Below are 14,508 nucleotides of genomic sequence, written 5' to 3' on the forward strand. Positions count from 1 at the left end.
ATAAATTTTTAAATAATTATACCTACACAAGCGTAAATACCAAACGATAAATTGAGAAAGGGGATTCCCGTAATACATTTTTATTTCATTTTCTGTCCGCATCGCTGTGCTGAAATCGCCCATGTTTGTAATGAGTAATGTTGAATGACAGCTCTTATTGACTTATTTATATTAATTAATTTGAATTATTTTTATATTAAACAAGTTAACAATTATATGATAATGGAAGAATGGATATACGAAAGTTTATCTGGTTTGCTGGATTTCCCAGTACCAGAAGAATTAATACAGTGAGAATCATTTTGTATATTATATTTATAATATGTTAGATATGTTTTGTTTTTTTTTATGAAACACGTGTTTCTAAGGTGAGATTTCTTTTTAATTTAGATTTATTATAAAAATACGAAATGAAAGAGATTTGGATGAATATCTTACAACTCTGTTGGATTTGAAAAATCCTAAACATAAACAATTTATAGCTGAATTGAAAAGAAGACAAGGTTAGTCAATCTAATAATACACATATATTTCATTAAATAGTGCAATCATTTTGTTCAATAAAATATAAATAAAATGTATGTATTATAGCTTCATGCAATGATCCAGCTGGATATAAAAAAACGAATGACAATAACGATGATTGTAAGAAAAAGCAAAATGAAAAGAAAAAAAATAAAACAAAAGCCAAAGAAAATATACAGGTATATATCTAAAGTGAACTTTTAAATATTTATCACAATGAACAAAAAATTAAATGATATTTTTTAATGATTTGAAATAGTTATGATTAAAAGTTCTTGTGGTATTGTCGTTTTTAGGTTCAAGAAATGAAAATTGATAAAACAGATAAAATGGAAAAAAAGAAGCCAAAATTTGTGAATTTGTATTCGCAGGAAGGACGCGATAGAGAAACTGTTTTATTAAAAGGTATGTTTATAATTTATATATTCGATGAATAATATTTTGCACATATGCGTAATGATTTTTAATACTTCAGTAATAATATTGAATTTTATGCGTGCGTCAGGTAGACACAAATGTGACTGTGAAGCAAAAAAGCATTCTCTGATAAATAATTGTAATAATTGTGGTAGAATAGTTTGTTATCAAGAAGGATCTGGTCCATGTTTTTTTTGTGAAACATTGGTATGTTCTCGCGAACAACAAGCTATACTTTCTAGTAATACCAAACAAGCTGATGATCTATATAATAAATTAATGGATCGAAAACCCAATAAAGGCTTGGAAGAATCTATCAAACAACGCGATAAACTACTGGAATATGATCGCAACAGGTATATTTAACTGCAATGTTTATCAGGCCATAGATAATATAAAAAAACATCTTTTTATAATATTATGTATAGATTCATATAGTTGAATATTATGTTACAGCGCAAGACGTACAAAAGTAATTGACGATGAATCGGATTACTTTCAAACAAATAGTACATGGCTTACATCTGCAGAACGAGAAAGATTTCGAAAACGCGAAGAAGAAATAAGTGCTCAAAAACATGCATCTCGTTTGAGTAGAAAAGTTACTTTAGATTTTGTTGGTAGAGAAGTATTCGTAGGTCAAGAGGAGAATAATGACGATCTATATGAAATGATGTTAAATACTGAGCCAATAAATAGCAATATTTCTCCAAATATAGATTTCGACAGCCCAATGGTAAATACATAATTTTATTATTTATCATACTATTTGACAAAATAATCAGAGATATATTGAAAGTTTCTTCTCTTTTTACGTAGTATATTAAACAAGAAACGAAGTTATCTGTTAATAAACAAACATCAAACATTATTGCAAAAAGTAAAATTCAAGACAAAGAATATTTAGAACTAACGGATCAAGGTTTATGTTTAAGTATGCATCAGCCGTATGCTTCGCTATTGGTTGCAGGAATAAAACTGTGAGCATAGTTCAAAAGTATATAATTTCATTATTGCAATAATAAATAATGTTATTATGATTTTTATTTGTTAATTAATTAGTCACGAAGGTCGAACTTGGTATTCTTCACATAGAGGAAGATTATGGATAGCGTCGACAGCTAAGACACCTACTGCAGGAGATATTTCAGAAATAGAACATTTCTATCGTGTTTTAAAGAGTGGTAAGTAATAAATTATTATTTAGAAAAAAAAATTTCTATTTAATATTATTTATTTTATATTTTTCTAGAGAAAATTAAATTTCCGGAAAGCTATCCTACTAGTTCTTTGTTAGGCTGTGTAACAGTCGTTGATGTTTTATCTCAAGAACAGTACAGAGAAATGTATCCCGAAGGAGAAAGTGAAAGCCCTTATGTTTTTATATGCGAAAATTCATATACTCTTCCTATTAAATTTCCTATACAAGGAAAACATAAAATTTGTAAGTAATTTTATTATTTTCCTAACAGTTGAAATAAAGATCAACTATTTCATTATGAATTTGCAATTACAGATAAATTAGATAACAAAATTCATCAAGCTGCTATGAAATCTTTAGACAAAGTTATTAAGGAGAAAAAAGAATAATTAATTAAATTGTCTAATTAAAAAGTGCTTGTACATTTGCATATTTAAAAATATAATTTAACGCAGATATAATAATCTTATATAGTACGTAATCTCATTTTATAAAAGTGTCAGAGAATTCTATTAAATAAATTCATTTTCACAATTTCTCCAGTGTAACATTTTACATAGTATTTAATTATTATATATATGTATAAAAGAAACAATCATCAAAATATACTTCTTGCAATGTATACAAAACGTAATTTATTATTTGTTTACAATGTGGATAACATTATTAAAAAATTAATTGCATGTTATGTAAGCACAATTATTGTAATGTAATCATCGTCATTACATTTATGTTTATTGTATATTTAATATTATATTTTTTGTGCTGTACTTATCTCCCTACTTAAATACATTATTAATGAAAAAATATTATCAGTCCTCTCAGATATTAGAATAGTCGATCGATATATTAAATATACATTTATATTTTTCTAATTTCTGAAACGTAGACAGAAGCAGCTTTAAGAAAAATGTTCCATGCGAATACGTGGCAATATTCTACCAAAATTCATAACTACCCTTTTCAAAGTCTCATCAATTTTGTTCTTTTAAACATATATCAAACCTTAATTGTGTCTATATATATATGTTATTTGTCAATTACTAAATCTAAAAACATTCCAAAACTTCGTATCTTATTAAGCACCTGTACTATGCAAATTAAAAAAAAATTAAAACATACATATTTTCTTAAATACAAAGTCTTATTTCTCTAATAAAATAACATTTAATTGTAAGCAATATTTTCACGAACCTAAGCTAAAAAATTAACAAAATGATTACTACAAGATAAAATTTTCTTTTTCTCTGTTTGCTCATTTCAATGATATTTTACAAATAAATTTGTCGAAGACATGAATATTTTTAAATCCTAAAAGTCACATATAATCGTCTTAAGAGAAAACAACAAATATAATTTTTAATACGTCAACAAAAAAATATGCATAAATAAATAGAATTAAGTTCAAATAAATCAGGTAAGTGAGGAATGTTTGAATATGCATTATAACGTAATATGTGTTATTTTATTGTACATTATTTAAGCTTGAAATTTTTAAGCAATTATTTTCAAGCAGAGCAACAAACTGTTAAAAAAAAATTCATTTCTACTTTATTATATTGTGACAATATTAAATAAATTAAACAACTTATAAATAAAAACATCATTGCAACATTAAACAAAATATTATATCAAGGACAAAATAAATTATTAAAGAAAACTATATGTATGCAGTATCTAAGTCTCTAATATTTTATAATTTTTCATTGTTGGTTTCTTGTTTCTTCATGTTATTATACTATAATATATATTATTAAAAAAATTCTGTTTAAAAATTATAGTTGAAAAATCCTGAATATTTGCTGAATATAGGCCTCATTTAACCACTCAATGTAATGCAAATTTTTAATCGTTGAAAGTACTATCTAATAATTTAATAATTGTAATATGATAAGCTTGTTTTTGAGGATTTGTTAAATAGTTTCTATCATTAGACAATGTTATTTAACAGATCTATTATATTTTTATATTAGAGACAATAATATTAATAAATAATATCTTAATGATTTTCAATACCGTATCATTTTTTCGAGTAAAAAATTAATTTAGATTGTTTCCAACAGTATATAAACTATTTTTCAATAAGTTCCCCAGTTATGTCTTTAATCGTAATGTCATTTTAATAAAATAATCAGATAATGTATCTATTTGGCATTCTTTAAGATAACAGTGGTTACATTTTTAGATTCTTGTATAATCAAGGCAATTCATCTTCAATAGTCTTCATCGCTACGTAACAAGGAGTTTTACTCTAATTATTGTGCAATAAATTATTTGATAAGTTATTACGTGATTTTATATGGCATGTGTGAAAAATAATTACATTCCACAATTATTAATAATACTACCAAGTTATATACATTAACTAATAGAAGCTTCAAATGAATTAATGTAACCATATAAGGAAATTATTCTATTTAATATTAATATTTTTATGTAAGATACTATATGCTACATTTTATTAAATAAATAAAACAGAGTAATATGATAAATATCCTCTTCCAAAATTTAATATGAAATTAATTTTTGCATAATCGTATGTGTAATATCATAGTTCATTTATATTTTCCATTTGTATCAATTATATTAGAGATATTTTATAGGCCACTGCATCAGTATAATAATATTAATATATTGATATCACAAGCCTATTTGCACATAAAACATTAAAGTAAATAACTTCATATTTTCCCTCTACTTCAAACTTAATTATTTAAGTGTAATATATACAGGGTTTTTCAAAATATATCGTTTGTATGAAAAAACCTCTAACACCCCGTGTATATATATATATTAATACGCTCTTTGACTTTTATATAACAGTACTTTCTAAAGGTCCTTACATCGTAACTGGACTCTACGCATACGTGTCAACACATATTTGTCTTTATTTAAAAACAACTTAATCTTTTCTTTTTTGCAAGAACAATATAAACTTTTCTTCTGTGCGAAAATCATATTGAGAAATAAAACGTTACCTTTTTACAAAGAGAGAATATTTTTATATATAAGTTGGAGAATCTTTCAAACTTTCACCGCATACATCACAGACGGAAACATTTTTCTCATTTACTAATGTACACTTAGGGCATTCCTTACCGCCGCTTGCCAATGGTTTATCTTCGTTTCCTTTAAATTTCGATTTCATACATATTTCACAAATTTCTCTCTCGGGTGAATTCAAGAATGTGCAAGTAGCACAATTCCATTTATTTTGATCTTTACTATTAGATTCCTTTTTGGATTCTGACAATTCTAAATTATTTATTGAATTGGCAATCCTTGAAATTTGTTCGGACGAATGATGCGATCGTTGCATCGGTAAGATCTGACTATCGTGTTTTTTCACTGTACCATATAAGTAAGATGGATTCTCCGTGGTAACATTGTTGTGATATCTATTTGAATCAGATAAATCAAAAGAAGAGGATTTCTTTTTAATCGATAATGTATCTTGATGGTGTTTTCGTCCATTAGTAACGTGATTATTAATATCCTTTACATCTCCTCTTCCACATTTCTTTTTCTCTAATCGATAAATATTATACTTTTCTTCGTTTTCAGAAGATCTTAATGGCTTTTGTTTGGAAAATCGTAAATCTGGCTCCGTTTTGTTTAAAATATCTTCTCTATCACCAAGATCCTTCGAATATCCCTGACTTTCTAAATTTTTATAAACAAAGTCCCAATTTTCGTGTGTGTTTTTCTCTATGTTCGAATATGGTTTTATACATTTTTTATCAACTTTAGCATAATCGTAGTCCGAATCGATAGACTGTCTTTTATGAAAATCCACTTCGTCCATATCAAAAGTTCTTTGCGATGGTTTTTTATATGTTTTATCATAATTCACGACTGGAAGTGGCATATTAAGCTCTACCAGCCTATCCGCAGGTACTTTTGTTGCATATGCTGGTACTGTAGGATAATAGGGAGTATTATGAATACTACCACACTTATTTCCAACTGGCATACATCCGTATGTACCATAACGATTTACCATCCCATGATCCATTAAATTAAAATACTGATAATTTTTCGGTATCACATTTGCATCATTAATGCATCTATAATCTGAAGGATATGGTGGTATACTGTAATTGTTGGATGGCATATGATAATTAATAGCCGGTGGTATCGCATTCACGGTTGCAAGTTGCGGATAATGATAGTTTCTATATGCATCAACTTTTATACGGCTTTGGTGTATTTTTTCAAGAAAACGTTGATTCAAAGCTCTGATAGCTTGTTCAGGAGTTCCAACGTGATTCTCACGAAATTCTAAAACTTCAAGCCAAGAAACAGTATAATTTTTCGAGACACATTCCCATATCTGTTTTAAAATCTGCAAATAAGTTTGAATTTCTAAATAGCATCTATAATTACAAGTTGACATAATGCGACAATGATAAATACATGTATCTCATGTTATACGATGATATTATAAAAATAATACCTGACATTCTACAAAAGCCACTATCGCATCTCTACTAACATTAGTCACTTTGTCTGGATCTATCGGACCTTCCAAAACGAGCACTTCCCTGGCTGCGTGTTTATATCCCATTTGTTCAAACATTAATTCTCCTCCTATTAAATTAGCTTGTACTTCGTGTTTGTAGAATCCGCTATAGGTCTAAAAGATGCAATGAATTTATTTGACAAGAATAAAATACAAAAATGCTATAAAAAAAAAATAATGTACTAACCCTTAACGTTCTGTACTCTTTCCTCCAAGGTTGTGCAACAAGATTTGCAGCATATAAAGAAATTGCGCTCCAAGCAGTGGCAGCTCTATATCCACTAAAATCTTGCAATGTAGCAGCAGATCTACGTAAAATATCAGCTGTTTCATGAAACATGTATTTATTTTCATTAGGAACAAGGTAGAGATATTCCTTGATAAATCCTGAAATCATAATGAAAATATCTATGACTAAAAAAATTAGAAGAACGCGTTTCCTGTCATTTTACAATATGATCTGAAATATAAGATTTGTTTGATTACATTTATACCTTCTAGCTTACGACGTTGGTCTAACTTTAAAGGACTATCATCTGTTTGTAGGTAAGCCAGATGACTTTGTTCTAACTTCATACTAATTTCTTGGAGTTTGTCTTTGCCCCGAAGAATTAAGTCATTTGCCATTTTTGTTCCTAAAATGATAAATAAATGTATTAGAATGCATTTCGTCGTTAATTATAATTTTATTTACTTGTACCACAAGACAAATTATCTACAAAAAGGTATTTTGTTCTTAAATCGAACCTAATCAACTGTAAACATAAATGTAAATATTTATTAAAATGTATGATGTATAATTCTACAATTTTTGTTTTTTTTTTAACATAAAACCTTGTAAAAATATGTCAAGTTTGGTTATCAAATATATGATGTTTCTATAAAATAACACGACTAATTAACAAAAGATAAAATAAATTGTTTATATGGAGGTGTAGCATAATCGTATTTGTAACAAACCTCCTAGAAATTCAACGTTGAAATAGATTCTTGATACGAACTATGGCTAGCTCCAACCTAAAAATAAATCCTATATATAGAAGAGGTGCCACGGGATTTTCTAGGTGAGCTATCATTATATCTTTTGTCATTTGCACGATGGTTCATTTCAAACGGATCGATTCATCAAAATTATCTGAACTTAATGACATTTTATATCACTTAAAAAATAGCAGTAAATATTTTCCTGTCTAACTTTTTTTGGTTATGTTATGTACGTCAGATCCATAAACTAATCGTATCCTATATAGAGATAAAAGTTCATTGAAAATTGTTGAATTTGTCCAATCTTATTTTTAAAAATAGATTTCTTTTTATTTTGTAAAAAATAAAATTAAAATAAAACTAAAAAATCCAGCATTTCTCAAAATTTTTCATCCGTAAATGCGTATTTTTTGTATAATTTTTATGCAATCTTCTTTTCTGTAAAATACAAATCAAAATTTTTTTTTTCCCTATTTATTCTGTGGATCATAGTTTGAAAAACGCTATACTAATAATTTATTACAAATTTTTTAAACACAATTCGAGAATTAAAATCGTAAGATAATTAATTATTGATACAAAATATTGAAGATAAATACAATTTGCTCAGGTTTATAGTATTTTTTCATTTCTGTCTGGTTATTACATTCAGTTTATTCTAATGATAGTCTATAATACATTTGCCTAATTACAAAATTATATCATAAAGCAATAATGTTGTCATCCAGATAATTTTGATGATAATAATAGTAAATAGTAGATAATTTTTTAATGATTTTTCATGTATAGCAACACGAGCCTTTTGAAAATAAATAACATTATGTTATAACAATGTTAAATAAATGCTTTAATGAAAAATCTTGCAAAGCATGGTCCAATTCTTAATTTTTGAAAATATAATATAAAATAAATTTGTATCTACAATATGTTTTACTTCAATATTATTAAAAAAATGTACAAGTAAAGAAGACACTATACAATTACATTTGGTATTTTTACTTTTTAATGTTTTTTACTCTCTAAGAAATTTAAAGATACTAAATTTTGGCTGACATTATATAATTTGTTCGTTCTTTTTCTTTATTTTTTCTTTTACTGTAAATATTATTTAAAATATCTTATATTAATGATTATGTAGGATGTATGTAGAAGCCACTGCGAAAAATAATATGGCTGTTTACATATGTCATTTAGAAATATAATAAAAACAAAAGATTTTTACCCCAATATACAAATTAATATGGAATAAAAATAATTTAAATGAAAGAATGGTAAATGTTTTTGATCATATAAAAGATTTTAAAAAAATAAAATTCACTATACAATTTCTAATTCTATATCATATAATTTTGTTCAAGTACCGTGTAAATGTATGTTGTCATAGATAGAAAGTAAGAATGTTCAGTGTCATTTAAAGGGTATTACTTAAATCTATCCGTGGCCTTTTTATGCGAATTGTTTTACTCTCCTCCTGTTCATCACCATTACTCGATAAATATTCTCTTTTCTTTTCTGGATTCTAAAACATGAAATATTAAAAAATGTACATTTATAATAATCGAGTGTTTTTTGAAAGCTATTATTGCAGTGTTTCATCATATACTTACGATACCTTTTTATCCCATTGTTGATGAAGATACCTTAGAAGTATAGTTGTTTTTTCTGTTACTATAACTACAAATTAAAGTTAGTTAAAAATTCTAACTGAAATTACTTGTAATCATATATTAAAATAAAGTAGAATTAAAACATACTTTGTTCAGGTGGATAATCTTTTGTTGGAAGATAGACTGATGGCCTTTTCACACAGGTACGATTTCCATTGTCGGTATGAAAGTTCGCAAAATTATTTTCATCGTGCGAAGGAAGTCCTTTCAGAAATTCTGCGACAGACTATATACAAGTATATTTTCCTAACATTTATATTAACTTAATATTTTTCAATCTACTTAATAATCATAACCTCAAACAATAAAATAACAAAATTTATGGTATCATTAACAAAAGTAATAAATATTTTCTTACCATTATGAAAAAGTTTACTATTCTAATACTAATATGTTCAAATTCTTCCACAGAAATCCTTCCAAAAGAATTCCTTCCAAGATAATTTTCGAATAACTTAATTCATCTAAAAGTATTGGTTAACTGCCGCGTTAGCTAAACACGGAATATGTATCGACTAGCTTGTAGTTCGACATACTAAATATAAAACGTTACAAATCTCGTAAAAGCTATCTTTAATCCGTTCACACACAAATATTACTTGTAATATTTAAAGAAAATAATTTAATGAAACAAAAAAATAATATATTCTTCAAAATAAAAAATAAAAACTCACAATCGAAGCGCGCGATATACTTCGTCAATTTTCTTAACGAATCAGATGTTACAGCAAATGTATCTGTAGATAAAGAAGAACCAATAATGTCTTTTTTCCGGTTGTTACTTGGCTATAATACGCATGCATGTTGCGCATAAGACGAACTGACATGTGTTTTTATATCAATGTAATATGCGTCGAATGTTTATCAACAAAATTGACAAATACCAATATAAACATTTTTTTGATGAATTGTTAATGAAGTATAATACTAATGTAAAAAATTATGATATTAACCAATAAATTAAATTTCACAATTACGAAAGACTTTATCGTTGTGCAAAACTATTATGCATTGTAGGAAGTGGGTTAAATTAAAAAAGAGTAGTGACTGGTATGAATTAGAAACAGAATCAATTAAAGATGTAAGACAATGTCTTGTACGAATAAATTTTGTTCAAATAGCATATGCCTGCGATAATGAACGATTAATAGCAATAGATTCCAAAGGTATAGCTTATTACATTGATTTAACAAATGTACATCCATCTTATCAGAAACTTGGTGCAATAGGACAAGCTTGTTTTATAGCATTCAATCCTATAGACAATGGTGAAATAATAATAGGTCTCACCACTGCTGACATAAAGCTTATGAAAATACATGCAAATATCAATGAATTCTGTTTAATATCAGGACACAAATTACCACCAACAAATATCTCCTTTTATAAGGATTATTGTTTAACGTTTTCTTACAAAGAAGTTATAATATGGCATTTAAAGTCTTTCAGTAAAGCGCATCAATTACATATTAATACTAAAAATGTATCCATAAAAAAAGCAAGCTTATCAAACTTGGGTCATATTGTTGTATTATATCACAATGATAGCATACAAACTTGGATGCTTAATCTGTTGGATACAGATACAAAATTAGATATCAAGAAATTTGGTATACGTAATATAAAAGACTTTGTTTTTACACAAAATGGAAGAGCTATGATAATGGCTAGTACTCAAAACAAAATCATTGTTTTAAATACATATAACTGGAATATGATCAAAAGTTGGAGTTTACCAGAAAAATTCATTGGTATAAAACAGATGTCGATTGTACCTTTGCCATTAGATAGCGGTGCTAATCAAATATTAGCAGTTATTTCATCAAATTGCATGCTCTACATTCTTGATTTAAATTTGTCATGTTTCATTGATATGAAACATGAAATCAATAACGTTAAAAAAATAGTAGTTTCTTCAGATGGTAGATATATAACGATTATTGACAAACAAGGATTCTTGAAATTAATACTTTGTGACAAATTGTTTTCTCCAGAACCTATGCGAACAGAAAAATTAGAAAAGTTAGAAAACAAATGTAGACCTAAGGCTCACAAAATAAATGAGCACCTTCAATGTATCAGACAAAATATAAAACAAGAATTACGTCTCGATAGATTATTACTGATTTTACAAGAATTTGGAAAATTTCCTGACAAATATCGTCCTCTTATCTGGTCTACGATATTAAAACTTCCAGCCAATAAAACTGCATTCATCTCTTTAATGAACAATGTAACGCAAAAAAAAGAAATTTCTCTAAACTTTCTTAAAAATTATCATTTAGCTGATCGCAGTAAGGCATCATTATTAACAATGATAATAGATTGTTTAATACAATGGTGTCCTTTATTTGCTCAGACTTCGTTTTTGCCAAATCTAGTATTTCCATTTCTTATGGTATCTCAGGTAATACTCTAATAATATCCTATTTAATTATGTCTGTATGTATAATTTTCCATTATATGTTTGCATATACTTATTCCAGAAAGATCAACTATTTGCTTTGGAGCTTGTTTTAAGTATACTCGTAAATTATTGTCAAAAATGGTTCGAATATCACCCCTTACCGCCTCTAAATATTTTGGGTATTATCGAAAATATTCTATTGAGAGCAGATCCACAACTGCTAAATGTCTTTTGCGAACGTGGTATAACATCTATAGAATATGCATGGCCATTACTGCAAACAACAATGAGTGAAGTATTGTCTGGTGATGAGTGGCTTATTTTGTGGGACCATTTATTATCTTTTCAAACACCTACTCTTTTTCTTATGTGCACTATTGCCTATAGTATTTGCTCGCGTAATATTATTTTCATGTTGCATACGACTGAAGATTTAAAGCGTTTCTATAGAACGCAAGGACATATAAGAGCAAAAGAGTTGTTAAAAGTAGCGCAACATCTTGATCAAGACGTTCCGCATCGACTGCATCCTAATCTTTATCTTAGGTAGTACAATTATGAATTTGTATTTGAATTTATATCTTAATATATATTACTATAATTTGTTTTAGGAATAAGTTGATACAATTGCCAAAGAAAGGACCATATCCTCCGTTTGTATTAGAAGATTATCCAAAATTTCTTACAGAAGAATTAAATATCTCTCAACTTCAAAAGCTTCAAAAACAAAAACAAATTTTGCAGAGATACAAGCAACAAGCTGTATTAACAGAGAAAAAAAGATTAAATAATGCAGCGAAAGCTTTTATGGAAGAAATTCATAAAAAAAGACTTCATGGTAATAACCTGATTAATTAACAATAATTATTGAAAAATTATATATAGTTTGTTTGACATAAAATTTTAATTTTTTCAGAAGTAAAGAAATCTTTTCAAGCACAGTTATATAATAAAGAATTAGAATTAAATGAAGTAATAGAACAAATGAAAGGAGAAGCAGCATCATATAAACATATGGAAAGAAAATTTTCTCATCTTCTAGCAAACTCAGAATCAGAAACATATAGTAGTACAGATTCAGAAAATACTTCAGAATTGGATAATAAAAAATTACGAAATTGTACAAAATTGCAAAGAGATGTGGCTAGGCTAGAAGATGAAGTACAAAATGTTTTAGACGAATTGAGATGTAATAGACCGACTAGTTAATATTATTTAATTTTAAATATACATTCCTTAATATTTATTTAAAATTATAATCATGCAAAAAGTACTCTTCTATCCTATATTTTGGAATTTATCAAAAAAGTAGCTTTTTCATATGTATTTGGGTACATATGATATCTAAAAAAAAAAGAGAAAAAATATTCTTATTTGCAAAAATATTTTATTTTTTTATGTCTCACATATAAAAAGTTTCTTGCATCATATGCAATTAAATTGGGTTTTGCTTTGATTTTATATGTATATATTATTTTACGCATCTGTCTAATTATATTTAATGATCAATATTGGACAAATGAATAGACAGATACATTGAGTTTCTCCCGTGCCTTTAATTCAGTTAACTCCATTATCACTAAACATTCCACTATTTCTGCATTTAAAGATTTTAATAATTTAACAGCTGCACCCATAGAGCCTGTATACGAACGGCACATATTAAAATATAATAAAAATTAAAATATGTAGATTTAGATCTGTACGTAAATCAATGGCTAAAAGTTATAAAAAATTAAATATTACCTCCTGTTGCTAATAAATCATCGATTATAAGAACTCGAGTACCTTCCTTAATGCTTTCTACTTGTAATTCAAATGTGGCCTGCAGTAGCAACAAAGCGTATACATAGACCAAATGTATGTAAACAATTTGAAAATAAGAAAAGAAAAACGAATAAATTGTATATAACTAACTTCTCCGTATTCCAAATTGAAGTTTTGACGTGCGACCTTTCCTGGAAGTTTCCCCTTTTTCCTAATTGGTACGAAAGGTTTGTCAATTTCCGTACATATCATAGGGCCAAGTAAAAATCCACGGGAGTCCAAACCTACAATCAAATCAACTTCAAGGAACAAAACATGTTCCACAAGCAGATCTCTCATAGCTTTTAATGCTAACGTATTTTGAAACACAGGAAATATATCTCTGAAAATAAGTAACTTCTACTACATAATACATCTAATAAATAAAAGAAAAAAAACATGCAAAATAATTTAATTGAAATGTTTAACTTATTTCTATTTTATATGACTTACCGAAAAATAATACCAGGTTTAGGAAAATCTTCGTAACTCTTAATAGAATCCTTGAGCAATTTTAATTTTTGGCTTTTATCCATTTTGATGCACGTCTATTTTTTCCAAGAAAAAATGGACCAATCTTCCTAATGTTTTAATTTCTATTATAATTTGAATTTAACAATAATATATAATTGTCTATATTTGCGTATGTTTTTAATTATCAAAGATGTAAATAAAATACTTTGATTGCTTTTGTATTTAGATTACACGTATTGATAAATTTTAAGTTATAAATTTAGAAAAAAAATGAACTGAAATAAGAAGAACGACGACATTAATTGAAACACGTGATCCACTTGATGACAGTATACATCAGCGCCATTACATTGTCGATATATTACGTAACACATACGAGATGTACCGGAAATTGTAATACAAATCGAAAATAAAATGAAGATTTTTGATAAAAGCTTTTTTTTTCGAGAAGATCGATTGTATAGTTCTATCAAATACGCGTGAACTCAAAAAATAATTCAAGTAC

General features: G+C 27.0%; 4 protein-coding genes across 8 annotated transcripts; 2 read left to right on the plus strand and 2 right to left on the minus strand.

Annotated features, from left to right (window-relative positions):
• The first annotated feature begins 3 nt into the window (after window positions 1-3).
• On the plus strand, window positions 4-2,763 carry LOC122526400 (activating signal cointegrator 1). Its single transcript, XM_043649793.1, has 10 exons — window positions 4-290; window positions 391-503; window positions 592-704; window positions 822-930; window positions 1,031-1,298; window positions 1,399-1,678; window positions 1,762-1,922; window positions 2,005-2,126; window positions 2,195-2,386; window positions 2,459-2,763. Exons 1-10 carry the CDS (start codon window positions 145-147, stop codon window positions 2,530-2,532), a joined length of 1,578 nt encoding a protein of 525 aa, XP_043505728.1. The 5' UTR covers window positions 4-144; the 3' UTR covers window positions 2,533-2,763.
• Window positions 2,764-4,421: 1,658 nt separating this feature from the next.
• LOC122526399 lies at window positions 4,422-9,095 on the minus strand. 3 transcript variants are annotated; one of them, XM_043649791.1, is made up of 6 exons: window positions 9,011-9,052; window positions 7,626-7,682; window positions 7,160-7,300; window positions 6,853-7,052; window positions 6,600-6,779; window positions 4,422-6,488 (listed from the first exon to the last, which is right to left on the minus strand). In XM_043649791.1, exons 3-6 carry the CDS (start codon window positions 7,290-7,292, stop codon window positions 5,145-5,147), a joined length of 1,857 nt encoding a protein of 618 aa, XP_043505726.1. In that variant the 5' UTR covers window positions 7,293-7,300; window positions 7,626-7,682; window positions 9,011-9,052; the 3' UTR covers window positions 4,422-5,144. The 3 variants fall into 3 exon arrangements, with proteins under 3 accessions (XP_043505726.1, XP_043505727.1, XP_043505725.1); XM_043649792.1 differs by lacking the exon at window positions 7,626-7,682 and having other exon boundaries at window positions 9,011-9,095; XM_043649790.1 differs by lacking the exon at window positions 9,011-9,052 and having other exon boundaries at window positions 7,626-7,902.
• LOC122526403 (adenine phosphoribosyltransferase-like) lies at window positions 8,975-14,452 on the minus strand. 3 transcript variants are annotated; one of them, XM_043649796.1, is made up of 5 exons: window positions 13,983-14,452; window positions 13,641-13,872; window positions 9,404-9,542; window positions 9,257-9,323; window positions 8,975-9,168 (listed from the first exon to the last, which is right to left on the minus strand). In XM_043649796.1, exons 1-5 carry the CDS (start codon window positions 14,063-14,065, stop codon window positions 9,096-9,098), a joined length of 594 nt encoding a protein of 197 aa, XP_043505731.1. In that variant the 5' UTR covers window positions 14,066-14,452; the 3' UTR covers window positions 8,975-9,095. The 3 variants fall into 3 exon arrangements, with proteins under 3 accessions (XP_043505731.1, XP_043505730.1, XP_043505732.1); XM_043649795.1 differs by having other exon boundaries at window positions 9,262-9,323; window positions 13,983-14,353; XM_043649797.1 differs by lacking the exons at window positions 8,975-9,168; window positions 9,257-9,323; window positions 9,404-9,542 and adding exons at window positions 13,097-13,365; window positions 13,470-13,548 and having other exon boundaries at window positions 13,983-14,363.
• On the plus strand, window positions 10,060-13,275 carry LOC122526396 (TBC1 domain family member 31). The gene is made up of 4 exons (XM_043649785.1): window positions 10,060-11,723; window positions 11,803-12,269; window positions 12,335-12,561; window positions 12,640-13,275. Exons 1-4 carry the CDS (start codon window positions 10,323-10,325, stop codon window positions 12,930-12,932), a joined length of 2,388 nt encoding a protein of 795 aa, XP_043505720.1. The 5' UTR covers window positions 10,060-10,322; the 3' UTR covers window positions 12,933-13,275.
• Window positions 14,453-14,508: the final 56 nt, after the last annotated feature.

Source organism: Polistes fuscatus, unplaced genomic scaffold (assembly GCF_010416935.1).
Source record: "Polistes fuscatus isolate 324 unplaced genomic scaffold, CU_Pfus_HIC Scaffold11, whole genome shotgun sequence".
NCBI lineage: Eukaryota > Metazoa > Arthropoda > Insecta > Hymenoptera > Vespidae > Polistes > Polistes fuscatus.